This window comes from Arctopsyche grandis, chromosome 3 (genome assembly GCF_051622035.1).
Source record: "Arctopsyche grandis isolate Sample6627 chromosome 3, ASM5162203v2, whole genome shotgun sequence".
NCBI lineage: Eukaryota > Metazoa > Arthropoda > Insecta > Trichoptera > Hydropsychidae > Arctopsyche > Arctopsyche grandis.
The window spans coordinates 31641059-31657750 of record NC_135357.1 but is presented as its reverse complement, the minus strand read 5'-3'; the positions used below and the strand labels follow the sequence as shown (position 1 = coordinate 31657750).

Sequence of the window (16692 nt, the reverse complement as noted above, 5' to 3'; positions counted from 1 at the left end):
TGAATTACTGGTGCCCCCCCGCAAAATATTTTAATTCGCCCCTCCCTCCCCCCATATATTCATATTATTTACTTACAGCAAAATAACTTTCCAAATTAATAATTTATACCTTTTTTACGTATTGGTATATGTACCTATGTATATATCGAAGTGCATTAATAGTTTAATCTGGACGACCAACAAGCAGTGCACAATCTGTTTAAAGTAACTGATGGTGAATTTTCCTTAAAAACTTCCCACCTGTTAACCGCTTAGCTGCCCAAAGCGCCTTAAGGCGCAAACAGCCGTATCTATTATACGCTCAGCGCGTCGGCTGGGCGTCTAAGCGGTTAATGGTGACAGCGAAAAATTTATGAATTTTATTGGTTTTAATCATTTAATTTTGTTTTATTGTTTACACATTGAAAAAATATATCTAAGAATAAGAGAATTCTCAGCAAATAGGAACAGTGGCACTGACGTTCAAAAGATGGAAAAAGACGGCAGTCTTCGAGCCCTATTGGCATATATCAATTACAATTCAAAATATGTATAATAATCTATGTACATACATATAGTACAACAAGGTTGAAAAATAAGAGAAGTTTTTAAAAAGTTATTTAAAAAAAACGTAACAAATTAAAAAATCAGTGAAAAAGGCGCGCTTCGTGGCGCCCCCCCGCATTGCGGGGTCTGCGGGCGCGGTAGCTACGCCACTGTACATGCGAGATTACACAATGGGAAAAAGCCTTATACGTGAGATATTTGTTTCAAATCATTTATTGCGAAATCTTCCATTGTGAGACATATGAGATCTCACACCGGTGACAAATTATACAAATGTAAAATTTGTTTAAATTTTTTTTCTCAAAAGAATAATCTCAGTACACATATTAAATCTCAAACTGGGGAAAAGCTATACAATTGTGACATTTGTTTAAAATCGTACACTCAAAAGAGTAGTCTCGGCACACACATGAAGAAAAATATATAATTTTAATGTTTGTTTCAAGTCATTCGATCGTAAATTTCACCTTATGATACATGAAAGATCTCATTCGGGAGAAAAGCCGTACAAGTGTAATATTTATTTTAAACCATTTCCTGCAAATTGCATCCTTTTGAGACATTTGAGATGTCACACTGGGATAAAACCACACAAATGTGACATTTGTTTCAAATTATTTGCTCATATAATAAATCTAAACTTACGATACATGAAAGGTGTCATACTGGGGAAAGGCCGTACAAGTGAACTACTTGCTCCAAATCCTTTGCTCGAAAATATAATTTTGCCGCACACTCCAGAACCCACACTGGAGTAAAGCCGCACAAATGTGACCTTTGTTTTAAATCGTTTGCTGAAAAATGTTACCTTGTGAAACATTTGAGATGTCACAATAGAAAAATCGTTCAAACATGATATTTGTTTTAAACCATTGAATTGAAAATCTTACTTTTTCACGTATAATGTGTTAAATCGTTTGTTTCTCAAAAAACTTTCATCTGAAAATTCAAGATTTTTTCCCAAGTGGTTTGATTCAGATGTCATATACGGTGACACGACAACTCGTTCACAGATTTTCCGTAAACCGAGGATGCGCTCCAGGCATTATGTATACGGCCATCTCTCTCCCACCCCGTTTGTTCACCAAGATCTCGTTTACTATGCCATTACGTATGCAGCCATCTCTTTCACAGACCGTCTGTTCACCGATAACAGACGGTCTGTGAAAGAGTAGGCTGCATTCGTAATGGCATAGTAAACGAGATCTTGGTGAACAGACGGGGTGAGAAAGAGATGGCCGTATAAGTAATGCCTGGAGCGCATCCTCGGTTTACGGAAAATCTGTGAACGAGCTGTCAGGTAACCGTCATATACATATGTAAATACGGTGAACATATTTTTTTGGAGAAAATAAAAGATATAAAAATAATCTTTTTGTAACTTAAAATGCTTTTTAAGTTACAAACATTTATGTATTTTAAAATGTTAGCATAAAAAATTTTGAGTTTTAAACAATCATATAGGTTTTTAATTCCAAATTTACATTTATGTTTACTATTTGAAATGGAAAAGGTTTCATTTGAAATGAAAAAGGGTCAATTTGAAATGAAAAAGGATCAATTTGAAGTGAAAAAGGGTCAATTTGGAATGAAAAACATGTATAAACATTCTTGAAATTACTTTTGGTATTTTTCACAAGAATGAACTTTCGTGCTTGAAAAGATTCGTGCTTTAGAAAATTCAAAAAATACAGCTTATTTCAAAGTTGCATTTGGTATAAATGCATGTCTATTTTTAATTGGGTTTTCTATCGGTCCACATATAGTTAATTCACTAACGGAAATATTCGTTCAATGGGGGGATTAGATCAAGGGAGACATAAGGAAAATTCAGATTTCGATTTTTAAAATGAACCCATTTTAGCAGGGCTTGTCACTATATCGACATTCTTCGATCTTTTCATTTGTCGCTCTTTGATCTATCTAATATTATTATAGCAAAAAACAGAACCCATACTTTAAGGTTCGCCAGTGGGATAGTTCTAGTGAAACAGCTGATAATTTAGTCCGTTTTTTACAAGGCTTTTTAGTGATTACTTAACGAACAGAAAGCAGTATGTTTCTTGTATTTATCTATCGGATGAATATCACGCTTCATCTGGTGTACCACAGGGTTCAACCTAGGTCCATCATTGCTTATTTTGTTTGTTAATAAAATTGGTATGTCGATCAATCACTCTGAATTTCTCATTTTTGCTGACGACTTGAAGATTTTTAGAATAATTAGTGATCATTCCGACTTCGAGGGCTTGCAGGATGACTTCTATGTGAATGAGTCTATGTGAGGATTTCTAGGTGAATGGTCTATTAATAATCGCCTACTGTTCAGCTTGACAAATTGCAATGTTATTTCAGATTCAAGGTCGTTGTCCCCTTTTGAGATTTGAATTTGTGACATTTTAATAATAATTTGTAATTGTGCAATTATTGTCAATAACACAGCAACAAAAAATGTGCAATTTTTATAGATTTTTGTTTTCGCAGTCTTTAATTCAAAATCAAGTATTTCTGTGCCAAAAATATTGGAATCAATAGTCAGATGTTTTTTTTGTATTGATTATGATTTTTTATTACTTTGAAATATTTATAATTAATTATCTAATTTTAAAAGTTAAGTTTTTTTTGCTTATGACGTTTACTCTTGTATGTTTTATATGCTCTTTTGAATACATTTTTTATGTCTCTACATATACATATGTATATATGTATTTAACCACAATGACGCATTTTCATTGTACATAGAATTAACCTATCATGTCATTGCAGCATTATTTTTTTGCAAATAAGTACTTTTGAATTTAAATTAATAACTTTTTAATATTATTCATATTTCCTTTTACCTGATTTTCGACAGGCACTGATTTTTTCTGTGAGATTGCTTTAAAGACCTGGTGTATATTTTTTATTTATTTATTTTTTACATATATACCAGGAAGGCCTTACAAGTAACCCCAATGCGCCTTCCTGGCCAATTACAAACATTTTTATTATACAAGTCGCTGAATTACGAGACGTAAGTGGTTAGCATATCTAGCTATGAACAGTGTGGTTACGGGTTCGTGTCCCACTGGCTGCTGCTGGCCAGGTCTTGTTTTGTGACCAGGTCGGTTGTTTCCTATCAGAGTTTGCCGATTTATCTGATTTTCATTGAAACGGATCCTGCCAAATTGGCTTTCCCTCGCCTATTTCGCTCGCAAGTTTTGAGTTATTCTGCTATATATCAAGGTTTGCCGGGTTTCTCTCCATTGATGTCTCTGCGGATGATTATCGTATTTTATTTTTACATAGATATATACCAGGAAGGCTTGACAGGAAAACCCCAATGCGCCTTCCCGGACAATTAATTACAAACAATGCAGCATTTTATTATTACATAAATCACTGTATTTACAGAAGCTGAAGAACACGAAATAACAATTAATTAATTAATTAATTACATTATTAATCCATTGACACATCTATGGATTTAGATTTTGTACATAATTTTTACAAATTATACACACAATAAATACAGAAGATTTGTGACAACAGGAAAGATGATTTTTTGTTAATTTTGAGGAACCGTTTCAACAATGATGAGATAAAATTGGCAAACTCTGATAAGAAACGATCGATTTGGAGTCACAAATACCCCCAAATCTAACCGGCAGTATGGCGGATCGAACCCACTGATCACTTAGTGCTAAACATACACGCTACCATTAAGCCATACTGCTGGCTAAAAAATTCGTATTTTTGTATACAGTATAAATGTTTATTGATCGTATTGTATACGATGTTTGCAATGTTTGACCATATGTAAATGTCGGGTCTACCTCACGGGACCGAAAATGAAACGCCCGAAAACGCAAATATCGGAAGGCAAAGATCGAAAATCGAAAGATAAAAAAGGGTTTCTCCCCCGTCATACATACTCACTTAATTTGCTCGAGCAGGATACAACAGGAACAAGAGGAACAGGCTTTTCCTCCCGTATTCTGCGCGCGCACATTAAACAAGGCTGTATGACAAAAAGAGAGATAATTTCACCGCATGCCACTCATATATATTATATATACATAGTACCGTTTACCATGCACCCTTTTTTTTTGATCTTTCGACTTAGGATCTTTCGATTTTCGATCTGTAGGCGGGGTAGGATGTGTTGACCGTATCCCAGCCTAACGAAACACTGTTGTGCTTGTTTTAATAAAGTTTTATTGTTTGCCTCAATATTGTACAAAGGTATTAGAATATTTGGGCAAAAGTATGTCGTTCAGCGGTCTCTGGATGCGGCAGTGTGTTGCTGGCTCGGCGTTCGACTATGTTCAGAAGGTCTCTGGATGCGGCAGTGTGTTGCTGGCTCGTTGTTCGGCTATGTTCAGAAGGTCTCTGGATGCGGCAGTGTGTTGCTGGCTCGTTCGTTCGGCTATGTTCAGAAGGTCTCTGGGTGCGGCAGTGTGTTGCTGGCTCGGCATTCGGCTATGTTCAGAAGGTCTCTGGATGCGGCAGTGTGTTGCTGGCTCGTTGTTCGGCTATGTTCAGAAGGTCTCTGGATGCGGCAGTGTGTTGCTGGCTCGGCGTTCGGCTATGTTCAGAAGGTCTCTGGATGCGGCAGTGTGTTGCTGGCTCGGCGTTCGGCTATGTTCAGAAGGTCTCTGGATGCGGCAGTGTGTTGCTGGCTCGTTCGGCTGGTTGATCTTCCAAGTCCGCGTAGTGTAGTGGTGGTAGGTCAGGAGCTGGATGTCGACTGGTCTGCTGCTGTGTGTCGACACTTGCTGCTGTGGGTCGACTGGCGTTGTTTGGGTTGGACCTCCTTTTATAGTGTTTCTGGTTGCTGGCTGTTGTTGATGCGTATGCGAGGAATGTGCTTTTGTCGATGGGGTAGAATTTTCTGGAATGATTGGCACCGTTCCGCTCGATGTAGTTTAATGGCTGCGGTGTGCTTCGACCGGTTTGGTTCCACTCGACTGGTAGGGGTGTTCCGCTCGATGTTAGTTTTATGGGGACTTAGTCTTGGTTGTGAAGGTCTTCTTCACCACCAGTCCGCCATGTATTGTAGACAGGTTCGTCTGTGTTCGGTATTAATACAGCTGTATGTTGAATATGGTATTTATTTGGTAGTAACACGTATACACAAGTATGATTAATTGTTGGTAAAAGTATGTCGTTCAGAGGTCTCTGGATGTGGTAGAGTGTCGCTGGCTCGGCATTCGGCTATGTTCGGCTAGTCTCTGGATACGGTAGAGTGTCGCTGGCTCGGCATTCGGCTATGTTCGGAAGGTCTCGGGATACGGCAGTGTGTTGCTGGCTCATTCGGCTGGTTGATCTTCCAAGTCCGCGTAGTGAAGTGGTGGCTGGTCAGGAGCTGGATGTCGACTCTCTGTTGCTGTGTGTCGGCGCTTGCTGCTGTGGGTCGACTCGCGTTGTTTGGGTTGTACCTCCTTTTATAGTGTTTCTGGAATCGCCTGACCCATGGTGGTGGTTTGTTGATGCGTAAGCGAGGAATGTTCTTTTGTCGAGGGGTAGAATTTTCTGGAACGATTGGCGCCGTTCCGCTCGATGTATTTTAATGGTGGCGGCGTGTTTCGACCGTTTTGGTTCCACTCGACTGGTAGGGGCGTTCCGCTTGAGTTTAATATAATGGCTACAGGTGTGCGACGTCTGGTTTTCGGGAATGTAGTTTGTTGTTGCGGAATATTCTCGAATGTTTTGATGACGATGACGATGACGAGATTCCTACAGTTTAATGGCTGCAGGTGTGCTTCGACCAGTTTTGTTCCACTCGACTTGTAGGGGTAGAACTTACTAGAAGGTTTCGGCACCGTTCCGCTTGAGTTTAGTTTAATGACTGCAGGTGTGCTTCGACTGGTTTTGGGAATGTATTCTGCGTCGCAGTAAATGTTTTGATGGATGTGACGAGATTCCCACAGATCTTTGCGTTTCCGGGCGTTTCACTTTCGGTCCCGTTAGAGAGACCGGTAAATGTCATGTATAATTTAGAAATATGTAATAATTAGGTATTAATATATCATTTGGTGTGTTTCTTGATCTGTATAGTATACTCGTCACATTGGAGCGATCTGTACATTGATTTGTTGAATAAAAAGGAATTTTCAGCATCTGTCTCTAATTATGAACCGTACATTTGGCCATAAAAATAGACTAGTGTAGTTGAGACGTAACTAATGATGAGGTTGGCGGCAGTGTTGCTCGATTGACATTTGACAGTAGCTCTAGCTGGTCGGTCGGCTCGAGAGCTGTCAAGATGTCGGTGAAGCTGCCAGTGTTGGGTCTGGTCTCCCACCAGCGCAGGGTCTGCCAACTCTACAAGAGTGCCTTGAGGAATGCCGAGTCCTTTATGTCCAATCGGTTCTCATCTCTTCTACACTATTATTACACTTACGTAACACTCATTTGACAACACATGCTCACTATCGCTATACCGCACATTGGACGTGTCGAAGTCACAGAAGGTATCAGCTTCGGAAACAAGTCATTCGTTCGATTACAATGGCGACGACCACATTTGACAAATCGTTCATTATATGTTCGAGTCAGGTTTCCAACAAAAAAACACTACCAAAATATATGTATAGATTTCCACGTCGAAAGGCTTGTTAGTCCGAAATTTTGCACCTACTTGTAAAAGTAGTGACTATTCAAACAAATAGTTCCGCATATGTGACCCAATTCTTATGTGCATTTGATTGATTGCCTTTCGTTTTGTTGATCATTCGACGTACATTTGTGGAGTATCTTAGTCCAATGTATATGTTAAAATTTAAAATTATTAAAGGAGTGCTGTTTATACTGAAAGGTTATTAATGAAAAACTCATTTATTTTATTTTATTTTACATAGATATATACCAAGAAGGTCTTACAGGTAGACCCCAATGCGCCTTCCTAGACAATTAATTACAAACATTATAGCATTTTTATTACATAAACCACTGTATTTCGCGAGGCTTCAGCTGAAGAACACGAAGTTAACAATTAATTAATGAATCAATCCATTGAGACATCTATAGACTTGTACATTCATTTTTACATATTGTGCATAAATCAAATTCAGATATTTGTGGTAGTGGGTAGGATGATTTTTTCCAATTTGAGGAACCGTTTCAACAATGAAAATCAATTAAATTGGCAAACTCTCATAAGAAACGATCGACTTGGAATCGCAAATATCCAAATCTAACCAGCATTATTAAAAATTAGCATGGGATCGAACCCAGTAATCTCTCAGTGCTAAACATAAACGCAAACACCGAGCCATACTGCTGGTTAATATAATTATAGAATTTCGTTCACTGTATAAGTATGATTATCATTTGTGATATTGATTTCATCTCAGATTTCAACCAGCAGCGTGGACTAATGGTTAGCATATATGCTTTCGAACATAGTTGTAACGGGTTCGAGTCCCACAGATTGCTGCTGGCCAAACCTTGGTTTGTGACTCCAGCTCGGTCGTTTCCTATCAGATTTTACCAATTTATCTGATTTTAATTTATTTAATCAAAGTACACTCGTCATTACAGATCGCTACAATGTGACGAGTGTACTATACAAATCAAGAAATTATATATATTTTCAATACACAATCATTACATAATTCGAAACCATACATGGAATATACGGCCAGACATTTTACTTTACATATATATACATATACGGCCGAAAGGACCATTGAATTAATTTTAACAATTAATTAAGTACATAATTAATCCATTGAGACATCTATGGATTTTAGATTTTTTGCACAATTATTACAATTTATACACAGAATAAATACAGATGATTATTGAGACATGTATAGATTTAGATTTTGTGCATAATTTTTACAAATTATACTCTTATTTATAATTATACATAACATTTTTTGTGACAACAGGAAAGGATTTATTTGCCAATTTGAGGAACCGTTTCAACAATGATCAGATCAAATTGGCAAACTCTGATAGAGAAACGATCGATTTGGAGTCACAAAACCTCCAAATCTAACCAGCAGTTTTGGCGGATCGAACCAGTGATCGCATGGTGCTAAACATATACGCTACCATTAAGCCAAACTGCTCGCTTAATTGAAACAGTTCCTACAAATTGGCAACCTTTACCCATTTCTCACAATTTTCGAGTTTTCAGCGTCTCGAATTCCTAAAATATACTGCAAATTTGTCCATAAATGTCTCAAAAATTTGACGATTCATATGAAAAATGCTCTGAATATATAAGTTTATCAAAAATGTATCCATATATGTCTCTATTATGCTTTATTAAAATTTTTGTATGGCCAGGAAGGCGAATTAGGGTTTACCTGTTAGGCCTTCTTGGTATATATATGCTTGTAAAATAAAATAAAACCTCAATAATATTGTACATACTTATGAAACATGATCATTAAATCTTTCTGAAAATACTAAAACATTCATATTAATTGAAATACTTTTGAAAATAACGTATGTAATACAATTTTTTAATATAATTTTTATTTTATTAAGCCATCTATACCGATATCAAGCTACACTGCTCCGTGCTCGATTCGATGCCAACAAAAACGAGCACGATATGATTAAAGCGAGGAAATTTTTAACGGATGGGGAAGAAGAACTGTTCCAGAGACAACATGGCATTCCTAGAAAATGTAAGCAACACAAGGTGCTACTTTAGTATGCGGTCTACCTTCACATATCCACTTTAGTATGCGATCTACCTTCACATTTTTACTTTAATATGCGGTCTCACTGAATAATACTGACCCTAATAACCTAATCTTATATGAATAGGGCCAACCTTAACTTAAACTAAACTATCCTGACCCTTAAATAAATAAGTGTTGGCTGCTAAGATATAATTTTTTTTTTAAGTTTTATTTCATCAATATTTTCATATAAAAAACATACCTTAGCAGCCAACACTCATTTATTTAACCCTTTGCCCGCGGCAATAAATATAGCGGCACCTTTTTCGCGAATTTGGCAATCCAGTTTTCGACCTTAAATACAGATTTTAATATTTACTCAAATAATCAGATATGTTAATTTATACATAAAGTATTATTTTAAACAATAAAATACATAATATATCTTGTAGTTTTGGCTTAAATGTCAAATAATCATTCTTCATACAATTGAGACGTATCGTCGCCAATGTTCAACAGACGTGACGTCACATAAACGAGGTTTCAGTATGGTTCCACAAAAAACTAATTTTGACTGGTATATATTCATTTTAAGCAAATTGAATAGATGGCATTCAACTCTCAGTAATATATTCAACCAATTTTGAACCTTAAAACAGTTGAAATAGGCGCATATAAGGCTCAAAATCCCGTGCAAAGTTCAGAAATTCTATGGAAGACAGCCGCGCTACAGACTTTTGTTTGCCGCGGGCAAACGGTTAAGGGTCAGGATAGGTTAGGTTAAGTTAAGGTTGGCCCTATTAATTTAAGATTTGGTTAAGAGATATGTATCTGCTGACGATATTTTGATAGAAATGCTTCGAAAACATTATGGAGCGGCAGGAAAAAATAAAATTGTAATAAACATTTCGTTGCTACGATACAAATAAAAAAAAATAGTCGACTGCGATTCAAAGGTAGATCGCATGCTACGGTAGACCGCATACTAAAGTAGCACCGCACACAAATTAAATATGCTAGTCGGCATGTAGCATGTTTAATTGATCGACAATATGTTTTCAGTCCCGCACAGTCCTGGCGGCGTGGCTTTCGAGAGAGAAGTGATCCCACCCGATTGGGTCCTCGATCACTGGCATCCGTTGGAGAAAGCGCAATATCCTGAATATTTCGCTCGCCGAGAACAGAGGAAGAAGGAATTCGTAGAGCGGTGGGAGAAAACTTATGGAAAACCGACAGCGGAAGACGTGCATCACTAACTTAACTCATCACATATGCATATGCGAACGATGTAAATACTAAGCCATGTTTGTGTGACTGGGTATTTTTATTTTTTTTCTCTTAACATCTACGTATGTTTTCAGTTGCGTACTAAGTTGCACTGGAACGTTTGCACTGTCAGATCTACGTTATATATGTAATGCAATATTGTAGAAACAGATTTGATCGATGATGTTCACATGCTGGATTAGGTTTATTTAGTTTAAAATTTAAACTACTTGAATAAATTTTATTGAAATCGAAATTGATCGTTTATTTTTATTATTATTTTTTTACATATATACCAGGAAGGCCTTACAGGTGGACCCCAATGCGCCTTCCTGGCCAATTACAAACAATGCAGCACTTTTATTAGACAAGTCGCTGAATCACGAGACACTGAAAACTCGCAAATTGACGAGACATCTATGAATTGTACATTAATCATCAGAAACATATTATAATAATAGAAGCGCCTTTACGAATAAATAAATTGTTTCAATATTACGCGGTACATCTCCATAACTACGCTAAAACGCACGGAAGACAATCAGAGTCATCACATATTCACTACAGAAATTAAAGTTTTATTTTGACTTAGATATATTTACAATTTGAGTATATGGTGGTGTTGGGCGTTGGTGGCCAATCCGTTTCTTTTCTCAGTTGGCGGGGGCGCTGGGGGCGGAGCCCCAAGGGCGCTGGAGTCCTCGGGGGTGCTGGGGGCGAAGCCCCCAGGGCTTTGGTGGCGTTGGTGATGCACAAAATCACTTCGTAATTCGTGCATCAATTTCTTTCCGAAACCAGCCGTTTCGATTTCGATTCTGGATTCTAGAGGTGCACACACACACATACATTCATTCATCATTTCGAACAGGTTAGATTGCTAAGTGTATAATGTGCCACTTTTTATTAAGATTAATATTACGTGCGAGTGCACCTATAAATTACCTTACATTATACTTACATATATATGTAACATATAACTTTATTTTTATTCATGTTTCAATTCCTTTTCGAAACCACCCGTTGAAATCAACGGGCACAATACTAGTTAATAATGTTGCGTAGGGGTGGGTTCAGGAGCCAAAGTCGCTTCAAAGCATTTATTCAACGATCTCAGAGGTCCTCATCGAACCACCGCTCACTCCAGAATAATGTGATCTACCGTGTGTACCACCGTATAAAGGAAAAATTGTGCAGCACAGCTTCCCCGATCTATTAATATGTCTATTGTATTGGCACGTAGTCTACCCTGGCGAGTTTATTGTTTGCGCACGCACTCGCCCAGGTCTGTGAGAACTCCAGCGTATCCTTTGTTCGGGTACTTACTGAGTCCCGTCAGCCTTAACCGGGGTCTCTATTGTTCATCCACGAATGCACTAATGTTCCCACGTTACAATATATATGAGGGATACAGAAGAGTACTGGATGGATGGAAAGAAGGTCGAAAAGTTTCTAGGTGCTTGTTGGTTATACGGGCGCATCCGAGCATTGGATGCATTCGTATGTGTATACTCGGAGGATAGAAATAGAGATTATGTAGTCTTTTCTCTATTACCAGGGTTTACATACTGGCGCACATTGTTGAAAGTATTTGCGTTTGTAGAGATATAATTTACTAGTTGAATTGAATTCGAATATGAATGTATTACAACTGAAAATACACTTCGACTGTAACATATACATATGTAGGGTTGGAATTGAACGAAAGGCTGATATATGTTATGACCGATTGTGGGTAAGGGCCGGGCCACACTGTGCAACTTTGTCGGCCGACTAGTTGCGCGACACGAACGAATGTATGGAAATGTGTGCGACAAACAAGTTGACGGGTGTGGCATGTCCCATCTACCTGCATGCATTTGTCTGGTCGCCCTCAACCAAGTCGCACAGTGCGGCCCAGCCCTAAGGGATGAAAGAGACAGAGATGTAATAGGTAGTCGCAGTTGGACCTGTGCTCCGAGCGGTTGGTCGTCAAACCACCTCACATACCATCGTAATAAACAACATGACTGAAAAGGCACGTGTTTGGTCTTCATCTCAACCGCCACATCCCAACCGTGGTCCTGAACAGCGTCATATGTCAGGATTATCTACCACATACATACATAAAATTCTTCTACATATGTACATATATTTGTAATAAAATAAATTTAAAAAATTCAATCGTTTCATGAAATTTGAAAAATAAAACAAATAATTGAAAAAATGCTTTCTTGGGAATAATATGGTACATTTAAAAAAAATTTGAATTGTTATTAAATTATTTTTTATTAGAAATACATTATTATAAACGTAACTAAACAGCGGTAAGAAAAAAAATGAACAAATTAACAAATATATAAACCTATAGCTCTCAAACGTGCAGTCTTCGCGCATTCAACAAACATTTAAATTAAATACATCGCTCTGATTACGCGACTGTGATTCGTCGTACAACCTTCCGTTGCTAAATTGCGTTTCGTCAAAAGCTCAGTCTTTTCGATATAGATAACTATTATAATTAAAAAATGTCCAATGTCCTTTTACTATAGTCAAATGTGGAATATCAATTCTAAATTATTACAATGATGAGAATGTTAGCGCAACGGAAAACACACGGCAGCCGAGAGTAATCAAAGTCGACGTATGTATATCCTTATCACAGGATGTGTTAAGTGGAGATCTCTGAATATTCCAAAACCATATACTCGTAGACATATAGGCATTATTTTACATACAATAAAACCGGTGCTTCAATGTTCAGATCAAATATAATATAAATTATATTATACATACATGGTATTATATTTTCGTTACATAAAAAAGGTTTGCAACGTGTCATAAACATAAAATATAACACGTTTCAAATTAGACATAACAAAAAATAAACAATTCCATGGGAATATCGAGAGATCTGATCACGTTTATAAAAATATTATATGTACAATTTTATCCGTATTAAATTATTCCGAGGATTATTGTCCGAGAGGTTGACCTCGGCCCCATTGATGACGGTTGAAAATACCCGCTCTAGGTTGTTCTGGACCTGCTGCAGCTTGAGGTGGCATTCCGAAGCCGGAAACTCCACCCCGGACATCTGGGAATATCCTTCTCCTATAACAAAAAAATATATATATGATCAAACCACATGCGATAGATGAATCAGTTCAATGTTTATTAGCACTTACAAGAAATCGGGAGTTTTGACCAGACTCGGTCCTCCAATGTTCTGAGGATATTCAAACATAAGGAAGTAATAAGCATGACCTACACCGATTCCGACCAGCTCCATAATGCCGCTGAAACAAATACATACAGTTAACACCGATACATTTTAAATATACATGTTTTGTATTCAATTGAATGAATTATTCACCCTCCGCTCATGACGAGATTGAATGCGAACAGAACCCACGGCAAATACATGGCTTTGAAACGCGTGCCGAACCAGAACGAAACAATGGTATCCTTGTTCAGTTGACACCATACGTACAATACAGACAGCACCATCGGATCCATTAAATACTGAAAGATTAATAGTGAAAGATTAAAAGTGAGTTTTAGTTTGTTGTATGTAATCGAATAGAAAATGGTGGCGTACTTGAATTTCGCCGACGAGTCCGACTATGATGCAACACATCCAATTGAACAGCAGCATGAAGCAATAGTCAGCAGGACGACCGGCGAATATACCCGTCTCTAGTCGTAGCGAGTAGTTGTATAGGAAATAGCAGTTTATTAAGAAGTGAAATCCAGTGCCGGGATTTATTGGATAGTATAGTACTGCCGTTAGTGGACGCCATATCTGAAATAAATAATAATATATGTAGGGTTGGAATTGAACGAAAGGCTGATGAAAAGGGGTAGAGATGTAACAGTTAGTCGCGGTTGGTCACTAAACCTCTGCACGTATCGTCTTAATAAACAACATGACTGAAAACGCACGTGTTTGATCTTCACCTCAACCGCCACATCCCAACCGTGGTCCTGAACAGCGTCATCTGTCAGGAATCTCTACCACATATATGTATAAGCAGAGTGTTTGAGAACTATCATGATGGATAGATGTGAAAGAAAAACAGTTTGATCTACATAATCCGCATATCTCATTCAGAATCCCTCGAATCTTGATCCTACATATATATATATATATATATATATATATATATATATATATATATATATATATATATATATATATATATATATATATATATATATATATATATATATATATATATATATATATATATATATATATATATATATATATATATATATATATATATATATATATATATATATATTGTTTATATCCTTTCAAAGATCACCGTCCTCACTCAAGAAGACATTGATCATTGAGGATCACAGTTCAGTGACTAAAATCTTCTTTTTGTTATTACATTTAAAACTTTATATTGTTTTGTATTTTACCACTTGTGTAAGAATATTTAGATGGCCCGATAATCTCTTCTTGTAAGTGACATTTCTTCATTTATACATAAAATACATTTGGTACATAAAATAATAATAAATAAGATAATAGCATTATTCTCTATTCGGATCCGAATCCTCATCGGTCATTTTTGATCAAAATGTGTATTAAAATTATTTCAAATATCAAAAACTTCTTCGTTTTTGAATTTATAGTGGAAATATTCGGAACTTTTACAACTTCAAATATTGATTACTCTAATTAAACACTTCTTATTGTAATGCAACTAGTTTTTATATGAAACCCAGGAGCTTAAGGTTTGGTATTTGAAATAATTTAAAATCAAATTTGAAAGATTGAATTACGGACTTCAGAGTGGAATTACTTTATTAAAAAAAAAAATTACTGGCATATATGCAATGCATGATGCAATTGTTTGACGATAAAAAAACAATAAAAAAAATCATGCAATATTTAAATAAAGCACGCATTAAAAAAATATATTTGTACAGATGATAATTTTACCCTCGATATATATACTTTTTTACAATAATTTACATATGTATATGAAGAATTGATGACTCACACTATACAGTCCAAGGTCTCAATATAGTCATATTAAATATCAAAATACGTCGCCCACATATGCAGTGTGCTCATTTTCAATGGTAATTAAAACTGTTAAAAGTTTGAGGTTATGTCAGTCGACTGTGAGATTTGATAGGCGTACCTGACAGGAGTAGAAGAGGGGTTCGGCGAGGAGGACCAGATAGTACGGCCTGAGGATTCCGAATCTGCCGAGGAGGCTGAGCACGAGCGTGAACGAGAGCCAGTATTTGGTGAAGAGCGGGAGGCCCCCGAACCATTCCTTAATGTCTGACATTGATTGATTGGTGTGAAACGTCAGAAGACCAGCGCCAGCGCCAGCGAACCTCACTCTCCACTGCCACTGCCACTTGATCGGCGCGGTGGCCGCTTACGTGTTATGTGCTGCCAACATTGCCACGCTTTGTATCAATTGCTTTGGCTAATTGATACAAACTTTGATGTTTTGTCGCTTTATTACACTTCCTTGTGTTTATTAAATGGTAAAAGTATATTTTAAAGGGCGTAGTCTAAATATTTATGTAGTCACAGTGAGGGTTCTTGATTTATGTTTCCTCTTAACAGGCGAGGAGGACAAAGTGTGGCAGGAAGGGAAATTTGCCCTCTACAGATCTGGCCAGGTCAGAAACATACGGTTCTATGATTCCTTGTCATATGTCAATCGCTAACAGGAAAGTCGCTCGCACGGATCTTCTGTCGCACGAAAATTGGTCGCACAGATAATTCCAGGCGAGGCTACCTCTGCATGTTTGTACAGAAGTGCGATTATGTCATCGTACGACTTGTGTATTGTTTTTGATTCAGGATAGCACAATTTGTCTTATATTCTTATAGTTGTGTAAGATCGCCAATTTAGTAGTCGGCGGTCATCAGTGTAAGACAGGTGAGGGGGTCACCAGTGTAAGACAGGGAAGGTATGTTGACCGTATCCCGGTCTAACGAAACACGTGTTGTGTAGTTTGAAAGAGGATCGTTTATTTTTGTTCAATTGGTACAATGGTTATTGTATGTACGAAGAGGTTTCTTCGGAGAAGTGATCTGTTTGAACTCCAGAGGCTCACTCTGCCGGTGGAGGTTGCTGCGTTGCTTTATAAACGTTTTGGGTTGAAGTGTGTCGTGTGCACATCTTTTGTTCTTGGTACTCGCGCTGCCCGAGTTATGTTTTATGGGTTCATACGCCTGGACGTAGTTCGTGGTTTTTATGGGTTCAGTGTGTTCTTCCTTTGTTTCCCAGATACG

The 16692-nt window shown here is 37.3% G+C and overlaps 2 protein-coding genes across 2 annotated transcripts; one reads left to right on the top strand and one right to left on the bottom strand.

The window, feature by feature from the left end:
- The first annotated feature begins 6692 nt into the window (after positions 1-6692).
- ND-B22 (NADH dehydrogenase (ubiquinone) B22 subunit) lies at positions 6693-10701 on the top strand. Its single transcript, XM_077446515.1, has 3 exons — positions 6693-6897; positions 9031-9173; positions 10233-10701. The coding sequence occupies exons 1-3, from the start codon at positions 6794-6796 to the stop codon at positions 10424-10426; spliced, it is 441 nt and encodes a 146-aa protein (XP_077302641.1). The 5' UTR covers positions 6693-6793; the 3' UTR covers positions 10427-10701.
- A 1931-nt stretch (positions 10702-12632) lies between these two features.
- Der-1 (derlin 1) lies at positions 12633-15851 on the bottom strand. The gene is made up of 5 exons (XM_077427692.1): positions 15578-15851; positions 14014-14217; positions 13789-13937; positions 13601-13711; positions 12633-13526 (listed from the first exon to the last, which is right to left on the bottom strand). Exons 1-5 carry the CDS (start codon positions 15728-15730, stop codon positions 13388-13390), a joined length of 756 nt encoding a protein of 251 aa, XP_077283818.1. The 5' UTR covers positions 15731-15851; the 3' UTR covers positions 12633-13387.
- Positions 15852-16692: the final 841 nt, after the last annotated feature.